Here is a 25465-nt window from a genome sequence, read left to right as displayed (position 1 = left end):
CTTTTCCGTATTTCCACGAATAACGGATTTCACGTTATTTAAATAACGCGTTACGTTCATAAACGGATTGTTTGAAATACAAATAAAACAATAGTACGTATAATAAACATTATACGTACTTAGATCACATAAGTATTGGGACACATTGTTGGTTCAAATTATTAAGCGAACGAGTGTAATTAATCAAAATGTTGCATTCAAAAATTACACGTATGTATAGCATAAAATATAATGTAACACAAAAGAACAAGGTAATCAGTTCAGAATTACATGTTGTCCCTTATAATCTCTTACAACGTTGAATCAATGATCTCGTGCGAGCTTTCAAATGCTGAATATAACAAGGCACTGACTGGTAGAAAAGAAACTTAATCTCGTTTAATTTTATGGTCACCGGCTCTTCCTTTTTCCATTTTTCATTCGAATTGATCGCACGAAATAGTAGAAATACCGTGACTCGCATAAAATTGTATTCGACGTGCAATCTACACGACTCCATCGCATTCAAATACACACGTATATTTACAACGTGATAAGTTTCCGTGCTACCAAAGTTAGCGCCAGAGGTGGTTATTATCCTGCATAAATACCGATAATATAATAGTTCAACGACGCAGAAGCATTTCGCGTGAAAGCCAACGGGGAAACTCAGTGAACGACGTTTGAGAGGCGAGAAGAGGGAACATGTTAGAGCAGTGGCCAGAGTTGGATGGAAGGAACATAAAATACAAGTCGATCAACGACGTCGAGTCGCGTAAACCAACAGCACCGAGTATAGTTGCATGTATAAAGGCATTGCCCGCGCCTTTCAGAACCTCCGCGAAGTATCGCGAAAAACTTAGTTTTGCCAAGACGATAAATCATCTTGAAATTCGCCCGGCCTGACAGCCATGTAGTTTTACGAGGGCCTGCACGCAAAATGCAAAGCAGCGCCCGCAGACCCTGTGGGCTTGCATCGCAATTAATTAGCGTTTCGTGATACCCGTGCATGTGCCGAACCATTCTTTTTTTTACGTCAACTAACTAAAAACTGCTCGCACGATAAGCTAACACCATTCGATGATCCTACAGGACGTGTAGCAACGTTCCAAAGGACATGGAAGACCTGACCGGAGATTAACAATTTTACGAGGGAATTTTTCTATAAGGCGAAAATGTACGACAAGGACGCGCCTGATCCTGATGACGAATACAAATACACTAAAAGAGTGAAATACGTAGAGAATTGTTGAATTGGCATACGAGATGTTAGCAAGTATGACGAGATAATTGGAAGTTACTGACGTGATACGTAAAGCAGTATTTTTTGATTCAAAACTATTCTTCGTGTTAATTCCAACAACTTGTTCTTGATATTAATCTAACAAGAATATAAAATTATTTAGTTTTTTAACGTTTCAATGTATTTCATTGGCTCGTTCGATTTTTTTTTTTTTTTCATCATGCATTAGTATAAAGCCTGATGTAAATATTTCTTTCGTTTTTAACAGAAGCTTGTATTTATAGAATTGTGAATGGAACGTACATGAAAAGTGAAAAATCTTTTCGAAATAAGACGTACAAACAAAATCGCTCGTTTCTTGAAGCACATGTTAAATAAATGAAACTATGAAACTTGACAACGAATACAAAGATTACGAAAAAGTGGCCATACCATACAACAAATAAAAACGTATAGAGGGGCAAGGTGCGAGACGATAATAAATCTAACAAGTAAAAGAATATGGTATTTTATTAAAATCCTTGCATTAATGAGAATGTAGAGTTAAATTCTCATAATGCAAGCACATTTTGAAAAACTTCATAATCTATTTAACTTGTATTCATTTATAAATCATATATTTACAATAAACAATATGTGATTAATCCTTACATCATATATAACCTTTTTTTTTTTTGTATTACAAATCTCTCACTTGCGTTCGCTTGTCCTATGTTAGTATCCTTCAAATTCCTTCAATGAATATTGCAATATCTTTAGAGTGCGACAACGCACCGTGTATATCAACTTAAGACCAACGCTTCAATCCTATATGTATAATTTTCACGGTTCGCCTAGAATTTAGAATATCATAATTCATTTAAATCGCTTCTTAATGTACGATGTTTTTAGTTGATCGTTTGATACTTGATCGTTGTCACATAGGTCGACGAATCTAAACGAAGTATTTGAGAACACACGGAGGAACAATCCACTTGCATAATATTTTACGACGCTATAGCGCAGATTTGATAACATCCCCTCGTAGGAAACAGGAAAATTTGATATTCAGTAATCGTAAAATTTATAACTAGCATTAGCGTCAGGTACAATGCCCGCATCAACCTGATCGGTAGCGATTAAATGATTTTGAACATCGCTCTGTCTTTCGTTATCGTGAAATGTTTCCAGGAAACTTAACGATTCCATTTTGATCATGGCTTTTTAACAAATCCGCTTTTAGGCGGTGGGCTAACAGGTTTTTCAGATATAGGTATAGTAGGATTCATTCCAATGACACGTGCCATAGGAGGTATCCCGTCACATTTAGAGGACGACGACAAGGCTGGCGATGGAGACAGCCGTTCTACGCACAACGTTTGCTGTGGAAGTTGTGCGTCTGTCTGAATGCCAACGGAGCCATATATTTCCTTTAAAATCATCAGCATAGTATCCTCAGACTCCCTAGACAAAAATATATAACATTTCGAGTTAATTAAGAGTTTTCTAAATACTAAATAGTTACCTACAATACTCATTGGAAGAGTGCGAGTGCGTTTGCATCTATGGGAAATTTAAAGGTGCAAAACATATAGAATACACATAATAGCGTTGCACAGAAAGTACAGTAGCCGTTATAATATTTAGAGGGTCAAGCAAATCTCTGCCTAATTAGACGTGTTCATGAAGATATAAATTAACATATGAAAATAAATAATAAAGATAACGATAAAAAAATATTTATCTTGTAAAACTCAAGCACTTTGTCAAGTAATCTAAGTAATAATTAATTTGCTATTTACATATACGAAGCTTTACATGAAGCCTTCAATGAAGATTTTTCAATAACTTCTAATACGATTTGAAAAATTTTACTAACCAGTAACAGACGTGACTTGTCAATGCAAAAATGTACTCGTTAATGTACTCGAACGGAGCTTCTTGAAGGACGTAATCTATTCTTCGCCCACCATTTAGGTTGCCCACTTTAAGCTCAACACCGATATCGTCGTTAGTTTGTTGATCCGAAACTGTTTGTTGTAACTGTTCTTCCATAACTTTATCTATTTCACGCTCGAGTGTGTTATTATCTGATCTGTGAAACACCGCCAACTGATAGACAGAATTCCATGTACTCCTTACGGAATCCAGTAGCCTCTGCTTCAGATCCGCGCCGACCCGCGCCATTGTTTCCTTTAATTCTACAAGATACACAAATTATGGCAACATTTTTGACGTATTTTTTATTTCTCTAATTTTCTCTCTCATTCAATTTATATTATATAATTTATAAATTGTTTATCACGTTAGAACTTGCGTGACATATTTTGCAATAGAGGCGAAAATGCTTCAAGAGAAATTCTTACAAAATATTATAAAGAATTCTGTTTCGTTTTATATTAGTAAATTTGCACTAATCTCTGTATTAACTTTAAATTACAATTTGAAAATGCATAACTATAAATCAACTTTATATTAATTTACAGACACACTAAATTTTTAATGGAAACAAATGTAGAGATACTTAAAAGAATGTTGGAATGAATTTGATTGCATATAAAGATACGACAAGTAAATAAAACCGTACCACAAATAATGTGTTGTTAGTTAAAATGCTTTAATTGATCCGAAATATATCTTGTATATCACTGTAGGTCTCAAATGAACACTCACCTAAATGCATTCTCTTACGTCCCTTATGGTGGGGAATCAACATTGGTCGATATTTAGGAGCATCTGGATTAATGAGTGCTTCGACTCTATAAGCTACTGGATCGAACGGGTGAAATATGTTGAAAAAGGCGGGGCACGTTGGTAATACAAAGTCTTCCCCGAGCATGTCAATGCCACGAACTGTCACGAACATACCAATTGGACTACCGAGAGCAAAAAAGGCACGTGGGTGAAAATGTAACTGTGTATAGTGTATGTAAGGCTGACCCGTTCCGGCAGAACCTACTACGTAGCTAATCTTTTTACTGAGACGTCGTTTCGCTACGGATAATTGAGAGGGATCGATATTTTCTTGATTCTGAAACAAACAAATTTAAACTGTCGTTATAAACTAAAAGTAAATTAATAGCTCGAGTGATAATCGACTTATGATTAACTTTTTAATAATGTTCGTTTGTTCGAATGATTTTGACATTGAGTTCACAGTTTAAATATCACTATTTATTTCCAAAAACTTTTGAACGATATATAAAGAAATATTCTGTACTATTCTAATTTTTAAATGATCCGTAAGATTTTAAAAACTATCAGTTTATATGAAAGTGTAATGTAATATAATAAATCAAGTTGCAAGAATTTAGAAAAATTAATTCTGACTGGATGCGTCGAGTAATAGGTATACAAGCAACGCATGAAAATCGGTTTTCATCGGTAACTTTAACAACATTTTTCTGAAATTAATAATCTCTCAAAATATAAAAATGATAATAAATAGAAAGGTTTCTTCGCGCATTCTTTAATCAAAGACTTGTTCGATCGTTTTTCTAAATTCTCTTTTCTATGTTCCCCTTTCAAAATCGAGTAAACATGATTTACTTACTTGCTCATCGTTAGTTTCACTGTCATCATGCGATGTATCATCCGACAGCGGTTTCTGATGGCACAGGAGATCAAATAAAATTAAACTACCTAAAGAATGGCCGCCCAGATATATTCCACCATCGAAATCCGGGTTACGTTTTTTAAAAAGAGCGGCGAGTCTGTTTATTTCATTTCCAACCGTCTCTGTGATGGTTTGACAATATACGGGACTAGTATAGAAAAGTATGTCGAGCAACGTGTCATTGGTAAAATGTCGTAATTTCGGTATACTCTCCAAAGTGATCGCTTGTAATTTTTTATCGATTCCAGTATCCTCGGAATGAAGCGTCGTGTGCCACGAAATTGGTAAAACTTCTATCCTATTGACGGTTCTCTGTTCACTGGCGGTTCGATAATGTGACTGGACTAACTGCAGCGAAATACTTCGAAATTCGTCGACTGTAAATCCATAACACGAGTTATTAATAGCACCATTAAATTGTTATTACATTGAACTTATTACCAATACAAATATTACAATGTATTTCTCTTATTTATTATTCGAGAAGCTTTTTAGAAAAAAATAAAACAAAATGGCAAATCGAGTAAATCGCGTCAGAAGCTTTAGTACCAGACTTGTTCACCATGCGCAAGTATAAAATTATTTTTCATACATTTAAGAATTTTTAGAGATAGTACAAGTTTATATTTAAAGGAATACTGAAAATTTCTAAAAATAATCCTGATCGTACCAACTTCTTCCACGGTTCGGAATTTCAAGTCACAAACGCTTCCAATGCCATGAACGATGAACAGAAGATGATCCACTTTCTCAGGCTCGCCATCTTCGATATGGAACTCGTCAAGGCCTCTTTTTATCACCTTAGGCCTACTACCAGCACCCTGTAAATATGCACTGTCCTCTGAGCCCTGTACAAATTGCGATTCAACATTTCCAACAGAACAATTCGTGCGTAATGGAAAAGAAAAAATCGGAATAAAAGTGAATGCGTGACATGCCTGCAAAGACAGCAGTTTATGTTGCGCTGAACAATAGCTAGAAAATCAACGATTATTTTATAAATTGTTTACTATGCTGATGAAATTATAGCGAACTCTTCCAGCAACAAAGATTTAGTTCAAAGAGCCTAAAATATATTTAATTCATCAAGTATGCAATTTATTAAGTACTCTTCTTCCAGTTATGCGTTATGCTTAATTTATAGAGCCTGCAAAGTAAAGTCATTTCTTTTTTGTTTGACCACAAACTATATTTTCCATAAAATGTAACTTCATTTAAGATGTATCTTTTCTTTTAATTTATTTCAAATTTGAATTTTATATTAAATTTAGCGTAATAATACTTGGAAAATATTTGGCAAAATACTTAAATGTCAAATTTAGCATAAACTGAAAGGTGTAGCATTCAAAAAATAAGCATCTATCTAAAGTGTTTAGTATAAAATATCCTAATCATACACACACAGTAAAAAGATTAAACACAATAGTTAAATCAAAACAGAATATAAATGTTAAAGCACATTGAAAATTCATATTATTAAGGAACAAATTTTTAATTATGCATACTACTTAAGACACATTAGAATTCATGTGCACATATTTGTACATTTAGTTAACTAAAAGATCAAATAGTACTTTTAGTCTTCGTACCCAAAATATAAATATATGAGACAACAGTATAAAATAAACATCAGAATTAGTACATACATTTATACATACAAAATAATTATCTGATATAAAGTGCCTCACAATTCATGATACAAACGGACAAAGGAAGATCAATAATAACAAAATTGCGTTAGAGACATCGTTTTTGGGAAAATCGACGTTGAACAACTTGTGACGTATACATGAATTTTCCTCATCTCCAATTAGACAGAAGTATACAATCGATGGGGGATTATTATTATACGTATGAACAAAAAAAAAAAAAAAAAAAGATATAGAATAAAATTGATTAATTCCGAATGCTTTTTAAAAAGTAATACTCTTTTATGGTAACCCTTTCTGATATCAAATAAATATTAATTTTTTGCGTGCTTTTAAATTTGAATCTACTTTTCAAAATTAACTTTTCTACACCCAACAACAGACTGTAATGCGTTAATATATTCGATTTCAGTTTAATTTTTCCATATACTATACATTCCATAACACATTAATAGAACGTTGATACAACAGAATACTAATAAAAAAAGAAAATAGTACGTTTAAATAAAAAAACAGCACAACAACAAAAAGATACAATAATATGTATAATTTACCGCGCTATTGCCCCACGAAGCTGCCAATTCTGGTGATGTAGCTGTCAAATAATGGGCCTGAACTGTGGCACTGTGAAAGATGATGTATTCTCCACTGTTCAAGTCGATCCTTCGGTTCCAATTGTTCGACAGACATGCTTGTTTATACTCTTCCTCGAGTTTGGCAGCAATGCTTTCGTCGTAAGGAACGTATCTTGACTCGGTTGGTCCTTTGAAGAACCAAGAACATCGTCTCACTTCCGTCGATTCTCCACTCCAATAAACGGGGGATCTCTGACGACGTAAAATGTCCACGTCGTAACGACCTCCGTCAGTAGCAACTGTCGTTTCAGGAGTAATTTCGCTAGAGTTGTGAACCTCTTCTAAACGCAAGCTGTCTTGCATGGAAAACGGAAGCCATAGCACTTTGTGTTCCACTTTCTTGCGATAAAACCAATGGTGATACACTCTTCTGTACTGCATGCGTTTATCCATAGAGCCAACAGCCTAAAATTAATCACAAAATATAGAATACGGAATAAATAAAAAATATTCTCTTAATAGAACAATCAATGGTTATTGTTTAATCGACCACTCGCGGAGAGACGCGATCGCGAAAAAGCACGTCAACGGGAGTCGTAAATTCCCGTTACGATTAAATAATCGACGCCACGAACTGATCGATCCCCTTATTTCTATTACGATAATAGGGGTGGTTTAATTGAGTTTACATTGAATTAACACGTGTAAAATAATGTCTATTCCAACAACCTTGTAAACGACCATAGTTCCGATGTTGCGTATGTACAAGTTATGTGAATGCTTGATTTAAGAGTAGAGACCGGTTATAGAGATGTTCACCACTCTAACACTGAAGAATAAGTAAAGTTTAGTGACGATACTGTGTCGAAGAAAAGCTAGTGATGGCTATGTCTAGCGTACGGGATCATCGGATTTGTTAATAACATTTTTAGTTAAGAAAGTGAGGGTAGTAGATATTGTTTCTGATTGGCTGTTAAGACTGTTGGTGACTAGGAAGGGTCTTACCCGCCCCCGATAGAGAGTTGATAGTAGGAAGCATCGTACATGAGAAAAATTAACTATCCCGGGTTTTGTCGTAGTAAACCATAAACCTTAGAAAACCATAAATCTTATGTTTAGTAAAAGGGTTTTTGTTCGGGATTTATAACTATTGAGGGTACACAATAAAGCTGTGCGAACATTTGGGTACCGTTTTGCCAGCGGTAAGTGACTTGGGCTAGGTAGGAAGTCGGCCGACGTTGCAATTATGGATAGACTTATAGATCCCTATTTTAATATGAACAGTTAAAATTTAAGTAAAGAATAGAAACACACCCGAATCAGCTGGCAGTGGAAACGAACAACACAACAAACATCGCAAGAAGTTGGCACCCCGCTGGGGGTAGCCACCCACATGTTATTTATTTTTATTTTATTTTTTTATTACTAATGAGATATAACACTTTACCAAATGTCCTTCAGGACAAATTGTAAAAACCAAAATAAACTAAAAAAAAAAACTTAAGTAGGGATTTGTTTTATCTATCAGAAATTACAAACAGTACTCTATTGTGGATATTTTGTATGTTTCTGTGTAATGTAGGCATTCATTAAATGCATAGAAAGATAGTAGTATAGTGATGGAAATAATTTCATGGGATTACTATAAAATACAAATTATATCATATAAATATGATTGCGTGTCTCACCAAGTTCTGAATATTAGAAACACCGTCAGTGTTGTCGCGTCCACCCAACGGGTTAACTGACATCTGGACTGGATTCAGCGTAGCCGAACCTGTGGGTTCAGGTACCGTTGCCGTCAGAGGAGACGTAGTAGGAAATTCAATGCCAATTCCACTCGTTATATCGTACGTTTGCGTTGGTCCAGCGAAATTATTGAAATGGTGATGAGCGTGGTTCGTTGTTATATTTTGCACTGGTGGCGCGTACAAGTGACCTGCAGATGGGTATTGTGGCAATTCTTGAAATTGTGCGGGATTGTAAAACAAAGGCTGTTGCGGTTGTTGATCAGAAGCGTTACATGTTGCAATCACAGTCTGAGAAATTTGATTACCGTCCCACGGCGACTGAGCTGCGGGTATCGAAGGACTAGCGAAACTGGAATCGATCGAGTTATTGAACGACACTTGTTGCAAATCGTTTCCCGAATAAAGTACGTCTACAGGAGCATTCGTGCTATGTTCTTTGTACTGGAAAGTAGAAAACGAGCTGGTATCCTCCTTCGGCGTAGCGAAGAACGAGCTCGCAGATTGTGCGAAATTGTTCGAGGGAGCGGGCAATGTGCTGGCGACTGAAGCAACAGCTGCAGAAGAACTCAACCTCTGTTCTGGCAGCTTTCCCACAAAGAAGTCGCCACTCGATGCGAAAGACTGGGGTTGATAAAATTGTTGTGAGGGTTGCACGTTCGATGGAACACCATGACTCTGCGGTGCATCGAACTTTTCGAGGTCTGTCTGCGCTTCCTGAGAAGGTATCGTTGGCTGTATCGCCTCTGAAGCCTCTTGTCCTACAAACGCATTGCTCAACGCGTCAGATTTCGGTAAATCGTTCTTGTCTTCAGCACTAGTTAAATTTACATCGTCGAAACTCTCAGCGGTTTCACACTGTTTTGCACTTTCCTCGACTTTCGTTGACGTCTCAGTGGGTAGATCCGGCGAATCTTCCTTTCGTTCGGCAAGCAAGTATTCCAACTTCTTCGAAACTTGAACCGCAGACACTGGTGCAAAGGTTACAGAAGGTTTGGCTTCCGCGCTTGGTCTCACAGCACTGTCCTTCAAAACTGGTAAAGGCGAGTCTGATTGACTCTTCGCTACCACCGGTTCTTTCTCTAAGATGACCGTCTTCGAAGGGAAATCTCGTTGACCAGCGTATGCGTCAAACGCGTAGTAAGAAACGTTGGCCGGAGTATTCTGTGGAGTAATCGGTTCCGGAACTTGCAGAGGAATTGTCCGGGCAGACGACAGAGGAACGTTTGGTCTGTCGACGACAGGAACAGTTTCGCAACCCGAATTTTGATTTTGAGGCGTCACACTTCGCGAAGTGCCGGTAGAGCTGTAAGGAACTGTTGCTGCCACTGGACTGGACCTAAAAGACTCTTGCAAAGAGTTGGCCTGTGACAGATACTCCGGCGTCGAACGTTGTAACGACGGTGAATTGGTGGAAATCGACGTTTCAACGGCTTGGTAACTTGGAACTGGCGCGATAGATTCGTTTGGATTGAATATATTAGGTGTTGCGATATTCGATATAGCTAACGGCTGAGTTACCGGGGCGGAATATTGTTTGGACGCGTTTGATGTTAAGTCGGGTGGCGGAGCGTATTTAAGACGTCTTTGATTGCCAAGCCGATATGAAATAGGCCCTGAAACGGAAGAAAAAGGATTATTATATTATGTATTATTTATTTTAGCCAATTAACTGGATACCCCTAACATTCGTAATTTTCTAAGAAATTTAACAAATTTACCATTCGTTGACGAAGGAAGCGTAGGTGGCACCGTCGGTTGTTGCGGGGCTGACAAATTTCCGCTAATTCCAGAAGTAACCTCGACAGATCCTGCAAAATTCGTGCGTCGAGGATCGTGAAAATTGGCGACTACAGGAGGTGACGCATCCCTCAACGAGTTACGATCTTGCGAAGGCACATAAGAATTTGTATTCTGTACACCGGTTTCTTTCTCGACTCCTTGATTCGCCTGAGATGTCGAATTGTCGCCGGTAATCGATGACAATGATAAATTCGGCAAGGAGGAAAGAATGGAGGTGAGATAGCCTTGTTTCGTTGGCTGACTCGGTGGATTCTTGCTTTCTTCAGGATGCAAGGGTATTGGCGTGAATTCACTATCCGCATCGACTGCAGTTGCCGATGTTGTTGAATTCTGTAAACTCGCCGGCTCCTGACCTACGAAGTTGTTCAGTTCAGCACCTGAAAACAAAATTTGACGATATTTTAGAATGTATAAAACAGTTTTATGATGTAGAGATAATTTTCTTCGGAAGTGTTTCTTTTCTAAAATAAATAATAACAAGATTAATAATGATACGAATAGAATTATATTTTTCTATAATTCTTATTTAATATACGTTTGGATTTCATATAAAACAAATTATTCACATACATGTTAGAAAGCAACGAATCTAATATTATCTTATTAGACAGAATTATACATGTAAATCATGAAAACCATTCCCTAACGATAGCTTTGTAAATTTAATAAAATCTAACGTATGAATAAATCAACAAATGAATTCCTTATTTATGTGAAACAATAATATCTCGAGTATAATTATTCCATAAAAATTATACAAGCTATATCAACCTTTTAATCACAACAAATACCATGATACAAATCTATTACCTCGCTTTTTCAAGGAACGCATAATTTTTAACTTTTCGTCGCTCTAAATTCCTCGCGTTAATACAGAATAACAAACATCTCAGGCAACCCTGCTCTATCTTTAATCTTTAATAAAATCTCAAGTTTAAATCTGTCTTCTTACGAAGCAAAACCTGCGTGCTTAATCTCGATGCTTAAAATCTGACGCAACGCTATATAAATTACCCAAGTTCCTGAAAATCCTCTATTTACATGACGTAGAAACGACGTAGCTCAGCAATCATAACCTGTTACAGTTCTAAAGCTATTCACAATCTCATTCTTTGCTATATTAACCGTGAATCCCTCAATAAGCTGATACCTCGACTGGATTATTCACAAACTGTCAATATTGGACAGGATACAATGAACGTAAATCCCGATGACAAAGATAATTGCCTGTGTCTTTTCCTATACGTACGATTGTGCTGACATCCTGTCGGATCTCATATTACCGATTTCTATAGCCGATCTCACATCCTGTACACGCGTTCACATCAAACACCTGTGATTGTGCAATATGCCGCGTTTACACCTAGATTTACTTTGAGACCACGTTATCGTCCACTTAATTGACAAGACACCTTACCCTTTTGTAAACGGCTACGCCCGCAACTTTATAAGTAACTGCCTCATTTTTACGACGAGTTTTTCGACCACAGTATTCCCCAAACATCGAACGATATCATGTCAGCGTTAACGTGTTTCTGGTTCTTGTTTGTTTGTTACTTAGTGTGTATCAAATGCGCGATAGTTTTCGACGATACGTCAATTGTGAACCCTATTGGAAGTATCGATGGAGATTCGAGAAAAAACTGGACGCTTTTCAGGCAATCGTTAGATTCGAAAGCTCCACAGACACATCATTGGATTCGTTCAATACAGCGTTCAATGGATAAGGAAGTTTTTAAACAATTAGAAAATACCGGTGATGATGGAATTTTAGTTTCCTCCACGGACGCGTGTTCCAGGTGAGGTGATCACGAGGATCTGTTAAGAATTGATCTTTGGAATTTTCTTGCATGGAATCATCGAGGATCAAAGGATCATTAATTGGGACGTGATGAATGAATTCTTCGATGCTCATAAGGCTTTTGATGAGTATTTTTAAATCTAGACATCAATTTTCTTACATTTGTATATTTTCTGTATTTCCTTGAACAGTGAAACACTGTAACATCTTTCATATCTTCGAGAGAAGATTTAAGTATTCAAAGTAATCACTCTTCATAAACATAATTATGAATGGGATATAGAATGAAGAGCGAATGTAGAAAAATTTCACAAAAATCATTCGTATAACTGTTTTAGTGATGACGCAACCAACTTGTACTGAAATATTCGACTTATCTTAATGACAAACAGCCGATAATTCGTAACTTGTCCAAGAACCTAGTGAATAACTATTGAATAAATATCTAATGCAGTGAACCACAAAAATTTGCGTATGTTTAATGAATTTTGTTTGCTTCGAAAACGCACATTGTTGCGAAATTATTTAAGCTCGCATATCGGTAAAAGTGACTTTAAACTTGCTTGGTATATCAACATATTTCTAAAGGCAATTTCAAAAAATTCGAAGCACATTTTTTATAAAATACGTGCAACTTGGATCTTAAATCGTACGTTACGTGCACTCGATGATTACGGTGCACTTGTAAGATATTAATATGTACAATATTAAATTTTAAATAACATTGTTTATTATGTATTTAAAATAGTAAATAATAAAATAAAATTTCAATTTGTCACAAAGGTACTGCATTGATAGATACAACAAGAACGGAGTCAATAAACAATATATCAATGTCTTCTGGACTGACAACATAAACATGTTAGGTAAGATACATTAACATGCAAACAGTAATTATAATTTCAAAACAACACGTGAAAACTGTAAAACGGTCATACTTTATGCATTTAATCGTTAACCTAACCCCCATCTATTAACATTCATATTATCATAGTTTCTATGTAATTAGTAATTAATTGTATAGCAAACTAATCTGCTTAGTTGTCTACTTTCGACATAGTTTTAACTAAGCTTCGATAAAATTGAGTAAATAGGAACAAACCTATGAGAAAGTAACTTGCATGCTGAAATATTTTAGATCAACCTCGATCCAAAGATCATTCGCAATTGCTATTAAAAACAGAATTGACGGATACACGAAATTCGAATAACATCAAGAAAAACTGTCAGGTAAGGTTCGACAAAAGTTCTACAATAATAGCGGTGCCGTTTAAATAGCACTCATCGTCTTCTTTATGCTTTTAGATTTACCTTGACCTAAATTGTAACATCACTGAAACAGGAACTGCCTCGAATTACGTAGACAGAGTGTTCCAACCAAACGTGGAAAATAGCGAGAGAAATAAAAGCGATAGGAGCATGGTTGTCGATCCTGTTGGCGTAATTATTATTTCTATTACTTTAAATTTATTCGCGAAATGTATATGTTACGAGAGAAACGCGAAATTCAGACCAGGCGTATTTTGAACAACGAAAATTAGAACTAATCCTTCGTACACAATATCCGAATCACATGAATATTTTATAGATCTCGGGTTATGTCTTAAAATTAATTAAATAAACAACAGAATAACTATGTCTATATATCTAATTCTCCGTAACAACAAGAAAAGAAATATTCTATAGCACGGACATTAATTAGTGGTATTATACAAATACTGTCGTCTTGGCAAAATGTTACAGTTATATGAATTTTTATTTCATTTTAAATTATCAAATAATTTAATGAACATTTTTTTGTATATATTTATTACTGTCAATGTCTGAACAGAATATACAGTTACATATATTTAAATATATTTAATAATATAACAAGTGTTTCTTAAATATTTTTTGACAGATAAAAATAGCGGAAAAATATAATTTGAACGGACAGACGCAAATAAATTTCCTAGTGAACAGTACAATTCATCGAATCATCGTAGACATCGATGGAAACGTTTCGAACGCATTGCTTCAAATACCCATGGGTGAGTTTGTCTTAAACGTTTGATTAAATTTTAGAGAAGCAGCAGATCAAGATCAATTCGATAAATCGAATTAGCAGGAAATTAATCAATTCATCAAACGTAAATCCGTTTACGTCGACGCAATAGCAGCTCGAGCCACGTGTTTTAATACTACACGGCCAATTTAGTTATGCATTGTAAACTAAAAATAATCTTCGATCCTTAGTACATAGGTTAGTAGGTGAATTAATAGCACTCGGCAATTTTCATGTCCATGTTCAATGTGTCGTGATATTTATGCTGTACACATATTTATTACACGCGAAACGTAAGAATTTCATTTACCACGATCGTTTTATGTAAATGAGGAAAGCTGTAGGAATTAATAAAAAATACTTATCAAAGTCGTATCGACAAAAGTGTAACTGATGAACAACATATTTATGCTAAAAATGACATCGGTCGTCTTAGCGTAGGTATAGTTTTCTTTGAGATATACATAACAAATTGTCATTTTACATCATCTACATTTCTATTTACAACAAGATAACGATTTATATCGCTGTAGATCTATGTTCAAAAAGTATCCATCACTGTGTTAACGTATTAACGAAGACCACAAGCACGAACTATTTTTCCTTCAAATTACTAATCTTAGATCGTGATATCCCTTTTTTCTTTTCTAGCTTCATATCTAATTCTCAACTCTGTTACAAACACGATAAACCTAATTAATATCGCACAAATTTCCACGCGCCTCTATGCACCATTAACTCGCAAACACCGTGCAACTTTTACACTGATAAATCTTTCGTAAGTGAAACGACCGATTCACCTACTCACCGAGAATTCCCTTGAAAGGGATGGTTTCAAATCAAACGAAATGCCACTGTTTTTCTTTCAATATCTTTGGTGTTTCTTCCACAATAAAACTAACATAAATTAAGAATTAACCCGCAACACTGACGAGCCAACTACGTTCACCCTAAAACGCTGCTCCGCACACTGCAAAAATAACACGAATTTCCTGCAAATAAGACGATCGATCTATCCACGTAGTCACTTAGAGGTCCTCCCGAGAGATGATCTCAGATCAAACGAACCTTCTGCCTTGGTTTTTCTTCCACAATAAACCTATCCCCGATATTCGTACAAAATTCCATTTACGTTTGGAATTAACTCACGAACACTGCCAAGCCATTTACGCTAACCCTAAAACACTTTGCCACAGAGCAAAAATAACACGAATCTTCTGCGAGTAAAACGATCGATCCTATGTAGTCACCTATGTACGTTATCGCCTAGAGACCACCTTAACGAGTGATTTTCAACCGAACGAAACACCGCTGTTTTTCCCCTTGGCTTTTTCTCATTCACGAACACTTTCAACCAGCCTACCGTTCATCGTATCGACCGCATCGTCGTCTCGGAGAATTCCGGCCGCATTCGTTACGTTACAGCGAACGATTCTCTTCGTTTCGCACTCATAATAGTGATACTATCGCCACGCGAATCCAGCGACTGTTATTCCGCGCGTGTTCATCGTCGATTTCTCGTCAAGCTGTTAGATCGCTCGAAATCACCCCGAAATATCACTTTCATACTCGAGAAACATCTTTCTCGCGAACACAGCCAGAAATGGGAAATACGCGCGAAACAGACCGCTGTGTGCACGTACTTTGTATATTCTAATTAACAGACGCAACAGTGTCGAGGGACGTAACGGCGATATCTTGGACGCATAAGGGAGGTCCGAACGGAGTGAGAATTGACACGCGAAATGCGCCACCTGGCGAGTGGCGCATGAGACTTGTAGGGGTAGAAGATTCAAAATATCGCTTCGTCGTGCAGGGTATCGTGGACGGAGAGAACGACGTGGACAAACTGTTTTCACCGGATCTGCGATCGAACGGTGAGTGAGAATTTTTAGTTTGAATTATCTGAATACAGTGTGCCCCTTTGATTTTCGTTGGTATAATCGAGAAGGGATGATTCTACGCGAAAAAATAGGTTGAAGATATAGAATAGACTTTGTTTCCTTTGAGGCTCTATTGTCGAGAAAATCGACCGAGAAAATTTGCTATGTGTAAATTTAGGTAGAATATTTTTTCTGTTTAAGGCGTCGTTTTAAAGAAAATAATATTTGAATAATATTTAGTTAAGAAATATGGTCGATGCGTTTATTAAATTTAAAAAGTTTATAGTCTTTTTATACATAGCAAGCATTAGACAGCAAATGCAGCAAAATAAAGCACAGTTGAGGGAAAACAAAGGAGAACTTCATACTTGTGATTGATGTGCGATTCAATAAAGAAAATAATAAGAAAGGAAATTGTTACATGCGAGTGAAAGGAACTTAGATTTCGAAGGTTATATAATATCGTCGAAACAGCAGCGTACATTAAATTGCAGATAATACGATACGATAAGAATTTCGGAATTAAAAGCAACACCACACGTATGATTTTAAATTAATTGTTAATTACAAAGTCATGGTAATGTAAATATGTATGAGAGATTTAAACATTTGTTTGCACAAAATCATGTGATTCACGCGGAATCTTTGTTTCAATATATAATTAAACGATATCTGTGACGAAATGCCATCTAAAAAGCATATTTGCAAAATATTTATATATTTAGAATTAAATCGTTAACGAATGTACCTCTTTCTTCAATGTCACAATTAAAAAGGAGTAAAATAATTGAAGTATGATATAAGCATATGATGGAATACATATAACAACACTGATACGATGTTGTATAAACAGTTGGGTGAAAGATCTATTTCCATGATACTCCAAAATGCTTACTATATTTAAATCTCTTTACCCGCAGATAAGCATGCAACGATATCGTGCCCATAAATGGAAAATTTTTATTGAGAAAGTATCGTTACGAATATACCCAAACAACCAGAAACGCTCGGTGCATAAAAACATATCTTTTAAACAGATATTAAATTTAAATGGCCATTAAAAAAATGGTTGGCGCGACCTTAAATAAAATAAATAAAAATAGTAATATTTAAATTTAGAAAGCCGAATACAAATTACGCATTACTTTTTAAATTATCTCAACATATGGAGAACATCGATACTAATACAATAAAATAATTCGTGTATTTAACACGTGTCTGCAAATCTCCAGCAGTCTATGTAAAGATGATCGCAAATTCAGTATCGACATATATAGCATCGTATAAACGCGAACAAAAAAAGCGATACTAAGTAGATATAATCATTGATATAATTACTATCACTGTCAAGGATGTTGTACTAAAATTATTGCTGTTGTGTAACTTGCGGCTAGAACACTTGTTACAAGTGCACTTGTTACGTTCGAATACCATCGAGGTGTTCCCTGACGATGATTCAACTAGGTTATTGTCTTATCGTTGTGATACAACAATCCGGTTGTAATGAACCCCTTGCACTTGGGAAGCATTTTAACATTTTTCTTAATTACCACGGTAATTAAATACCAAATTCATAGGAAAAAGTGTACGATTACTTTATTTACATATTCATAATTTATAAATCGTGACACATTTCGAAACAATTGTTCGGGTGATTACTCGGAAAAGTGGTTGCGAAAGAATTTCAAACCAGAAACTCTAATTAAAAGAATAAATTAAAATGTTCCACTTTAATACTGAAAGAATTATGATATTCGCTGATCGAGTTCTTATCACTTCCAAATTTTCATAAAAGATATAACTTAGAAAAAACGAAGCTGGCACCCCGTTGTGGGTAGCCACCCACATGCTATATTTATTTTTATTTTATTTTTTTTTTTCTCACCAATAAGATATAACACTTTACCAAATGTCCTTCAGGACAAATTGTAAAAAAACCAAAATAAAATAAAAGAAAAAACTTCCAAATTTGGTTTTTTAACTCTTTCTAAATGCAACGTCTTTGACATTTACCTGAATCAATTACGTGACAATACCTCTGAATGAAAAAGAAAATATTCCTAAATACAAAGCTCGTGCCTAATAATTACGTGAAATGGCTAAGTTTACGAGACCCATATTTACGACACAGAAAAAGTCGCATCAGAATAACCGGCATTCCGAGTGTAAAGGATTAAAATTCCCAATTACCAAGATATCGAGAGCTTACCTAGGCAACCTTATGAAACGACGATCAATCGACAATAATGGAAGCGTAGCGATCGTTTGCAATTTAAAAGACTCCAAGAACCAGATACATCCGACAGATCGGTCCCGATAGTCTAACTAACGTAAATTTATATCGCGAACTGTCGGCAAACGCCGTCGCGTTCGTATTTGCCACCACGTCGTAACGCTTTGAAGAGACTTGCTAACAACGCGCCGCACATCTGACAACTGCCAACCGAAACGTTGCTTTCTGGCTCAGAGATACACGAAAAGTTGTGCAATACGCGACGGCGAGCTGCCCTTTGATCAGCCAGCTCGTGCGTTTAGCTGACGCACGCGAGATGCAGGAAGAGAAGATCAAGATTCGCCAATTCCTTCTCCTACTTTTTGATTCTACTTTATAAATTATCGAAATCAAACAGATATAACGAAAAAATTAAGTACACGTGTGGGAATACACAAAACACGATTTCTGTGAAACAGGCTGCATTCGTAATTAACCCATTTGCAAATGTACTGTTCTATTATTACAAAATTGGTTGTACCTTGACTATGTGCTTTGTTTCTGATTTCGTACGCGTTACGTGCTCGCTTGATATATCAAAACTATCAACACGTTCGTGTTTGGTGTATCGTCGTCTTATTCAGTCTCATCTCACCGACGATACTGACGATGAATGTATTGGCGGTTTTAAATCTTATTGTACGACACCTCTTTCAAAAGAAAAAATGTTGTATTGAAAAAACTATTTCATATGGAAATATGATTATTAGACTGCGAATGATTATGCATGTATGAAGAACTGAAAGGTGCAAATACATAATAGAAAAAATGTATTATATAATGTCAAAGAATATACAAAATATAAGTACGGTATCCGTTGTAATACTTTAACGATGGAACAAGTCTCTATTGAGATTCTATTTTTTAAGTTCATTCCACAAAAAATATGAATTTTCGTAAATGTACGTTCGAAATAACTAGTGAGATAGGAGCTATAAATTGAAATAATGCTAAGTTTCAATTTGAGAACATGATTTGCTAAAAACAATTGTCGTTCACGCCGTGATTCAGACATTACACATATAGCTGCGAGAATTAAAGTAATACTTATTTTTAGTGATGATAATTAAACTGGAAACTTGTATTAGTTTCTAGTTACTTGTATTAGTAACTATTTTTCAAGTTTTTAAACACATACTGACTATTATTTTGACAAAATTGTCCGAAGAATTTGTCATAAGTTTCGAGACAAGTTCTTAGCTTGTATATCGATCAATTTTTCAGTCTGAGGTATGTAATTATATACAAGTTAAAAGGAAATAAGTTTAAAGATAAGATTTGACTTTGAATGTTAGGAATTTGAAATGAAATGTTCAAGTTAGTAATATTCAAATATTGTGTACGATATTACACAATTTAAAAATGTTTTTCTAACGAATTTTGCTATCTCTCGAACAATTCTAATCAATACATATTACGTTAATGCACACACATGTTTATTTAAGTTTCTCAATGGTACAAGATATCGACGACAATAATTTGAAGAAAATATTGATATCAGCTGCAGAATTTACATACGTTAGTTCATTGCTATTCAGCTAGGAGATAATGTTATAGATATTGTAATTAATGTATCAAAGATGCAGCGTTTTCGAACAAATGTGATAAATACACACACGCTCGTAATATCGTTTGTTTTCCTTTAGATTGCGAAAATTACACAGAACTCAACTATAGGCATTTAATATCTCATTGAAAACAATTAAATCATAATAATCATACACAAATTTTAATCTGTACATTTACCTTGAGCAAGTTAATGTAATCTAAATAAAAAGGAGTATATCATCTTTTAAAATTAGACAGGAAGCAAACAATTCAAAATTATTTGCAACAAGTATTTCATAGATGTTAGTTATAATATTACATATTAGATCATGATTTTTTTCAAAATATTTGAACTCTTTTTAAATGCATAGATTATTACGAAAGAGAACTACTTAAAATGTAAACACATATTTCCGCTTCGATCTTCTAAATAGACGAAATTCGTATCTGTTTGTTAACTCAGATTCCAATATAAATTCCTACCGAGAAACATATTCAAATTCTTTCATATAATATAACTATAATAAAATCAAAGTCACTTTCTTACAGGAAACATCAACAATGAAGCGAATAGACATGATCGATCAAACATTAAAAATGAAGCAGATATGTCACGGGATGAAAAGGAGACATTTAATGATAAAATAATGGTAACGTATACCAAATATGCCACTATCATTCTGTGAATATATTTGAAACTAGAAATTGTATTGAAACATCACTAAACTGTAATACATTTTTCCAGCCGATTAATTCTGATATAACTGTGGCTGAACAACAAAATTTGGATGCTACAAGTAGTTACAAATTAGTGGGAAATAGAAAAATAACACAAGAAAGATCACTAAAATATGTTACTCAAGATCGAGATGAAAATGAGCAAATAAGGAAAGGAATTTCAACAGAATACGATTTGTCGATAATTACTCCTAGTACTGAAAGCATGTTGCTTAATTTATATGAGTATGTTACTATCGTAGATACTAATAAAAATTTAACTGTTACTTCGAATTCTTCGAATGAGAAATTTGTTGAAAGAATGATTCCAATAGAGGTAAAGAAAATAAAATTCTCATTAATAATAAGTAAATAAATAATATTATTCCCGATTGTAATATAACGAGGTAATTACGTAGTTTAGAATCGATTCAGTGAGGTGTCAAATTTACATTCACTAATCGTAAATGAACAATATTCAAAATAAAACAAAAGAATTAGCCACACATAATTACTTCCCTCATATTGTCAGCAGAAAGAAATTATTTTATTTTATTTCACTTGCAATTCTTACTTTTACATGGTAAAACATAACACGTCATTAATTCAGGAATGGGATAAGTCTCATAAAAAATCTTCTATTGGAGTAATCGATAACCTCGACGTTGATATCAGAACACCAATACAAAAAAATGTTGATACATCTATGAGGATGATAGAAACTCGAGATAATCATGAACTATCCGAGGAATTGGCAAACTATGCTAATGAAAATATTATCGAGGAGAAAACAATGCTTATAGAGGTAAACAGAAATAGCAATCTGCTTGTTACACCAGGAACGATACACAGAATAGTATTTGATGTGATGAACAGTTGTATTTTACCTGTCAGATATGTATTCAGAGTAAAGAGCACTCCTTTCAGATTGTACAACATTCAACCAGCCTAGTAAGTTATATTATGTTTATACTCGAATTTCACCCATGATAGCCTTTAACGATTAATTATATTTTAAGTTATCTGTCTCCCCTTTATTTTATTTTTTAACCATTGTTGTATGATAAGTCAAGACTAATCTATTTCTTTTATTTAACTTTTATAAGTTAATGACATGCAATGAATAAGGTTGTCTTCTGCTAATATCCCAGTAATGAACGTTTTATTTTACATACATGCGTAATTATCAATTACACGTCATCCATACGTATGATCCTTTCTTCATACGTCAATCTCATTGATCTGTTCATGCTTGATCATGAAAAATGAATTTCATTTCGAATCATAATATTAATTAATATCATCGTATGATCAATTATATAATTAGATTATATGAGATAATAACAAAAGTTAAATAAAAATTTTTTAATTATGTAAGAATATCATATAATATTAACTATATAGAAACAACTTCGAAAGATTGTATACATTTTCTTATGCATTTCAAATAAACTCATAAATGTTAGTGAAAAAATACAATAACTTAAGTGAATATCATTACTATATAAATGAAGAAAACTTTTGCTTGGTTGTTGAATAATTTTAATACCATCCCAGTTATTAGCACCATGTCGATTTTCGTTACGCGATATGACAACCTAATAATTTATATTTACTAATTATTTATATTTTAGCACATGGATATATCCCGGACAGATGAGCAACGTAGCGGTAGATCTGATTGTACCTGATAATGTTGCACCGGATACAGCTAATACTGTCACGTTGTTTATCTTGGGTACAGAAATAAAAGAAAAATCTGTATATCTATACGTAAAAGGATCACTTTCAAAGGTAATCATTAGAAAAAGTTAATCACAAAAATGATTAATTATGACAATATCTATCTTCCAAACGAAACACTATCAAATAAATCCTTAAAAATTAAAATTTTTATTTGGTAATTTATTAAAGCATACAAAATCTTGAATGTTTAAAATTTTGTGATGAACACGCTTATTAAATCGTTAATAAAAGTCGTGCAAATATATTTGCAAATATATATTGTATAAACATACAGACTATGTAACAACTTAAAATATTCTTTGTGGTTTAATAAGATTTCATAAAATAATGCTAAATAATTTTAATTTTAACTATCAACATTATAAAATGTAGTTATATATATAAAAATACATTTATAAAATGTTTTTTATGAAGAGTTTACGAATGAAAATATTAATACCTTTGCTATTATCGATAACATACATTTTTATCAAATAACGTTTTCTATTAATACAATAATCTGATGATAACATGTCATTATAAATTTTATTACGTTACGTCACAATATCTAGTTAACCGATGATGTAAAGCCAACTACTGAATATTCTTTCAATAATAACTGCGCTGGAAAATTGGTGAAAGATCAATGCTATAAATCCCGTTGGAGCGTCGACATTACAATTCAAGATTACGACTCAGGTATTAATTAAATTTCACACAATGCTTTATCTGAGAACGAACGATATTTTTTCCTTCTTTTCCATTACAAACGAAATTAGCAATAAATTATACTTGCTGTTCTATTCACATTAAGTTAATTTTAAAGTTTCTAAATAGTTTTTTCTATTTAGTGTTATTAATAATTTTCTGTGTTAATATTCTGAAAGTTTTGATTTACAAAAAATTCACATGATTAATCACAAAAATAATCACAAAATTAATTTATGAAGTACAAATTTACTGATATTCAGAACAAAAATTATCTTATTTATACTGAATTTTCTGAATTTTACAAAGAAAAAATGTTAAATATTTTATACAGGTTTGAAACGTGTGATATCGTCACTGAACAATGTTTACCCACGTACGGAATTTATTAGTGGCACGAGAAGCCCTGTAACATTCTATTATTCTGCTACGTGTTGTGATAAGACAGTTAAAATTACGGCAATAGATTTATTAGATAATTACAGCACTATAACAATAGATGTCACAGGTAATTATTGCATCATTGCTGTTACATTTATTTATATAACTTCTTATTTCATAAATAAATATGAACTTTGAATAAAATATGCAACACTCTATGGCACCCATATTAGAAACATATTTCTGAATTTGTATTACTTTCTACGAAACATGATAATATGCTATGGAGAAATGAAGAATTTGTATCTTTCATAATAAAACAAATACAACCAATTTTTTCAGCATGGAACAACTTATCAGAAGCTGAGATAGCAGCTATTACAGTAGGAGCATTGATGGCTTTGTTATTCATTATTGCGATCACTGTCTTAATTATATATTGCATTCGAAAAAGGAAAAGTCACGACTTGCCTTATACACAACGATATGGATCAAGACCACCTACGCAGTCAGAAAGGACTACTTTTTAATTCTGTATCAGTACTAAAATATATATCGCAGTATGATGTAGCTTGCATTCATTCTTGTTATTATATAAGTTAATATTACAAACTAACATTAGATTTAAAATACATTTCTGTTAATTATATCTACAATAATGTACATAAGTTGTTGTTAATAAATGTTGATATTATCTTATTTCTATATACAAACACAATGATTTTTTTAATATTTGAAGAACAATCAAATTCAATTTAAATTTATAGCATTATAATTTTAATGGTAAAAGTATAAATTACAACTTAATGTAATTGTAAATTAAACAAATTTCAACAAAAGGAACAGTGGAAAACTTAATGTACAAAATCTATTACAAACTTTACATTATAATAGAATTACATTGTATTGCACAATTAAAGAAAAAGAAGGGTAAACTGGTTTATTTTACAATTACATACAAATACATACAACGTCAAAGCTGATATAAATTTCAAAATCATTAGAATTCAATAAACAGTTATACTTGCAACATACGTACAAGCATTGAGTACAATAGATAAAGTATCTAGGTTGGAAAACAATTTCTAAGCTAGTAAGAAATAAACTGACATTCAGCTTGTAACAAACATTATGCATGCACAGATGTTTGCCGAGATGGGAATGATACCTGCAACTGTGTGAAAATAAATGAAACAAAAAAACAAGAAAACGTACATAATGATGATTAGTTTTGTGATAAATGTCATTCATACATTTTATCACATGTCAAGATTATGAAAATATGAATCTGTGAGAGCCCCACCCAGGTGTTTCATTAACAGACTCACCATCGCGGAGTACCGCAGGTGTAGCAGGCGTAACTGGCATCAAAAATGCATTTTCGGTGTAATTTTCAAACGGAAAGCCTTCACCAGCAGCTGATAATAATGGATTTTTCACTTTACGTGATTTACCACTCATGTTTGCAGTGACGTTGGCACCACGCAACTCGAAACACTGCCATCAAAAGATTACTAAACTACGAATTGCAAAACACTGTCAGTTCACCATAGACTATAAACATTTAACCTATATCGCCACGTTTATGTATAGTCTAAATACATATGTGTATACATGTGTATAGTAGAGGTACCATATGAGCTAAAAGATCTGTATTCTAAAGACTCAAACGTGGCTCAGAGAGATATACTCCATGTTAATACTGCTCGCTACTGAAACGTACATGCGCAATGCGCATGCGTTATTCTCCACAACAGCTATCTTCAGAGTGATTTTCACGAAAACCAGAATTGT

The 25465-nt window shown here is 34.0% G+C and overlaps 2 protein-coding genes across 3 annotated transcripts; one reads left to right on the top strand and one right to left on the bottom strand.

Moving 5' to 3' along the window:
- Window positions 1-1714: 1714 nt before the first annotated feature.
- Window positions 1715-25387, bottom strand: LOC132910399 (SEC23-interacting protein-like). Of its 2 annotated transcripts, none has more exons than XM_060966067.1 (9): window positions 25000-25387; window positions 10511-10969; window positions 8730-10405; window positions 7021-7506; window positions 5488-5665; window positions 4755-5194; window positions 3875-4232; window positions 3081-3402; window positions 1715-2665 (listed from the first exon to the last, which is right to left on the bottom strand). In XM_060966067.1, exons 1-9 carry the CDS (start codon window positions 25130-25132, stop codon window positions 2416-2418), a joined length of 4302 nt encoding a protein of 1433 aa, XP_060822050.1. In that variant the 5' UTR covers window positions 25133-25387; the 3' UTR covers window positions 1715-2415. The 2 variants fall into 2 exon arrangements, with proteins under 2 accessions (XP_060822050.1, XP_060822051.1); XM_060966068.1 differs by having other exon boundaries at window positions 5488-5638.
- LOC132910400 (uncharacterized) lies at window positions 12097-24370 on the top strand. Its single transcript, XM_060966069.1, has 13 exons — window positions 12097-12391; window positions 13177-13259; window positions 13532-13623; window positions 13699-13833; window positions 14294-14423; window positions 16102-16314; window positions 20690-20790; window positions 20886-21194; window positions 21468-21808; window positions 22492-22651; window positions 23155-23281; window positions 23625-23798; window positions 24014-24370. Exons 1-13 carry the CDS (start codon window positions 12108-12110, stop codon window positions 24199-24201), a joined length of 2337 nt encoding a protein of 778 aa, XP_060822052.1. The 5' UTR covers window positions 12097-12107; the 3' UTR covers window positions 24202-24370.
- Window positions 25388-25465: the final 78 nt, after the last annotated feature.

Source organism: Bombus pascuorum, chromosome 9, assembly GCF_905332965.1.
Source record: "Bombus pascuorum chromosome 9, iyBomPasc1.1, whole genome shotgun sequence".
NCBI lineage: Eukaryota > Metazoa > Arthropoda > Insecta > Hymenoptera > Apidae > Bombus > Bombus pascuorum.
Note: the sequence above shows the minus strand (reverse complement) of the source record. Positions and strands in the feature narration are given on the sequence as shown.

What these genes read in the sequence shown, in the direction of transcription:
- LOC132910400 (XM_060966069.1), top strand. Translation starts at nt 12,108, where the DNA reads ATGTCAGCGTTAACGTGTTTCTGGTTCTTGTTTGTTTGTTACTTAGTG. An exon ending in CATTTAATGATAAAATAATG is followed by an intron (nt 20,791 to 20,885) that starts GTAACGTATACC and finishes ACATTTTTCCAG; the next exon opens with CCGATTAATTCTGATATAAC. An exon ending in TAAAAGGATCACTTTCAAAG is followed by an intron (nt 22,652 to 23,154) that starts GTAATCATTAGA and finishes CACAATATCTAG; the next exon opens with TTAACCGATGATGTAAAGCC.
- LOC132910399 (XM_060966067.1), bottom strand. Translation starts at nt 25,132, where the DNA reads ATGAGTGGTAAATCACGTAAAGTGAAAAATCCATTATTATCAGCTGCT. An exon ending in GTGAAACTAACGATGAGCAA is followed by an intron (nt 4,233 to 4,754) that starts GTAAGTAAATCA and finishes TGTTTGTTTCAG; the next exon opens with AATCAAGAAAATATCGATCC. An exon ending in ACAAGTCACGTCTGTTACTG is followed by an intron (nt 2,666 to 3,080) that starts GTTAGTAAAATT and finishes ATTTTTGTCTAG; the next exon opens with GGAGTCTGAGGATACTATGC.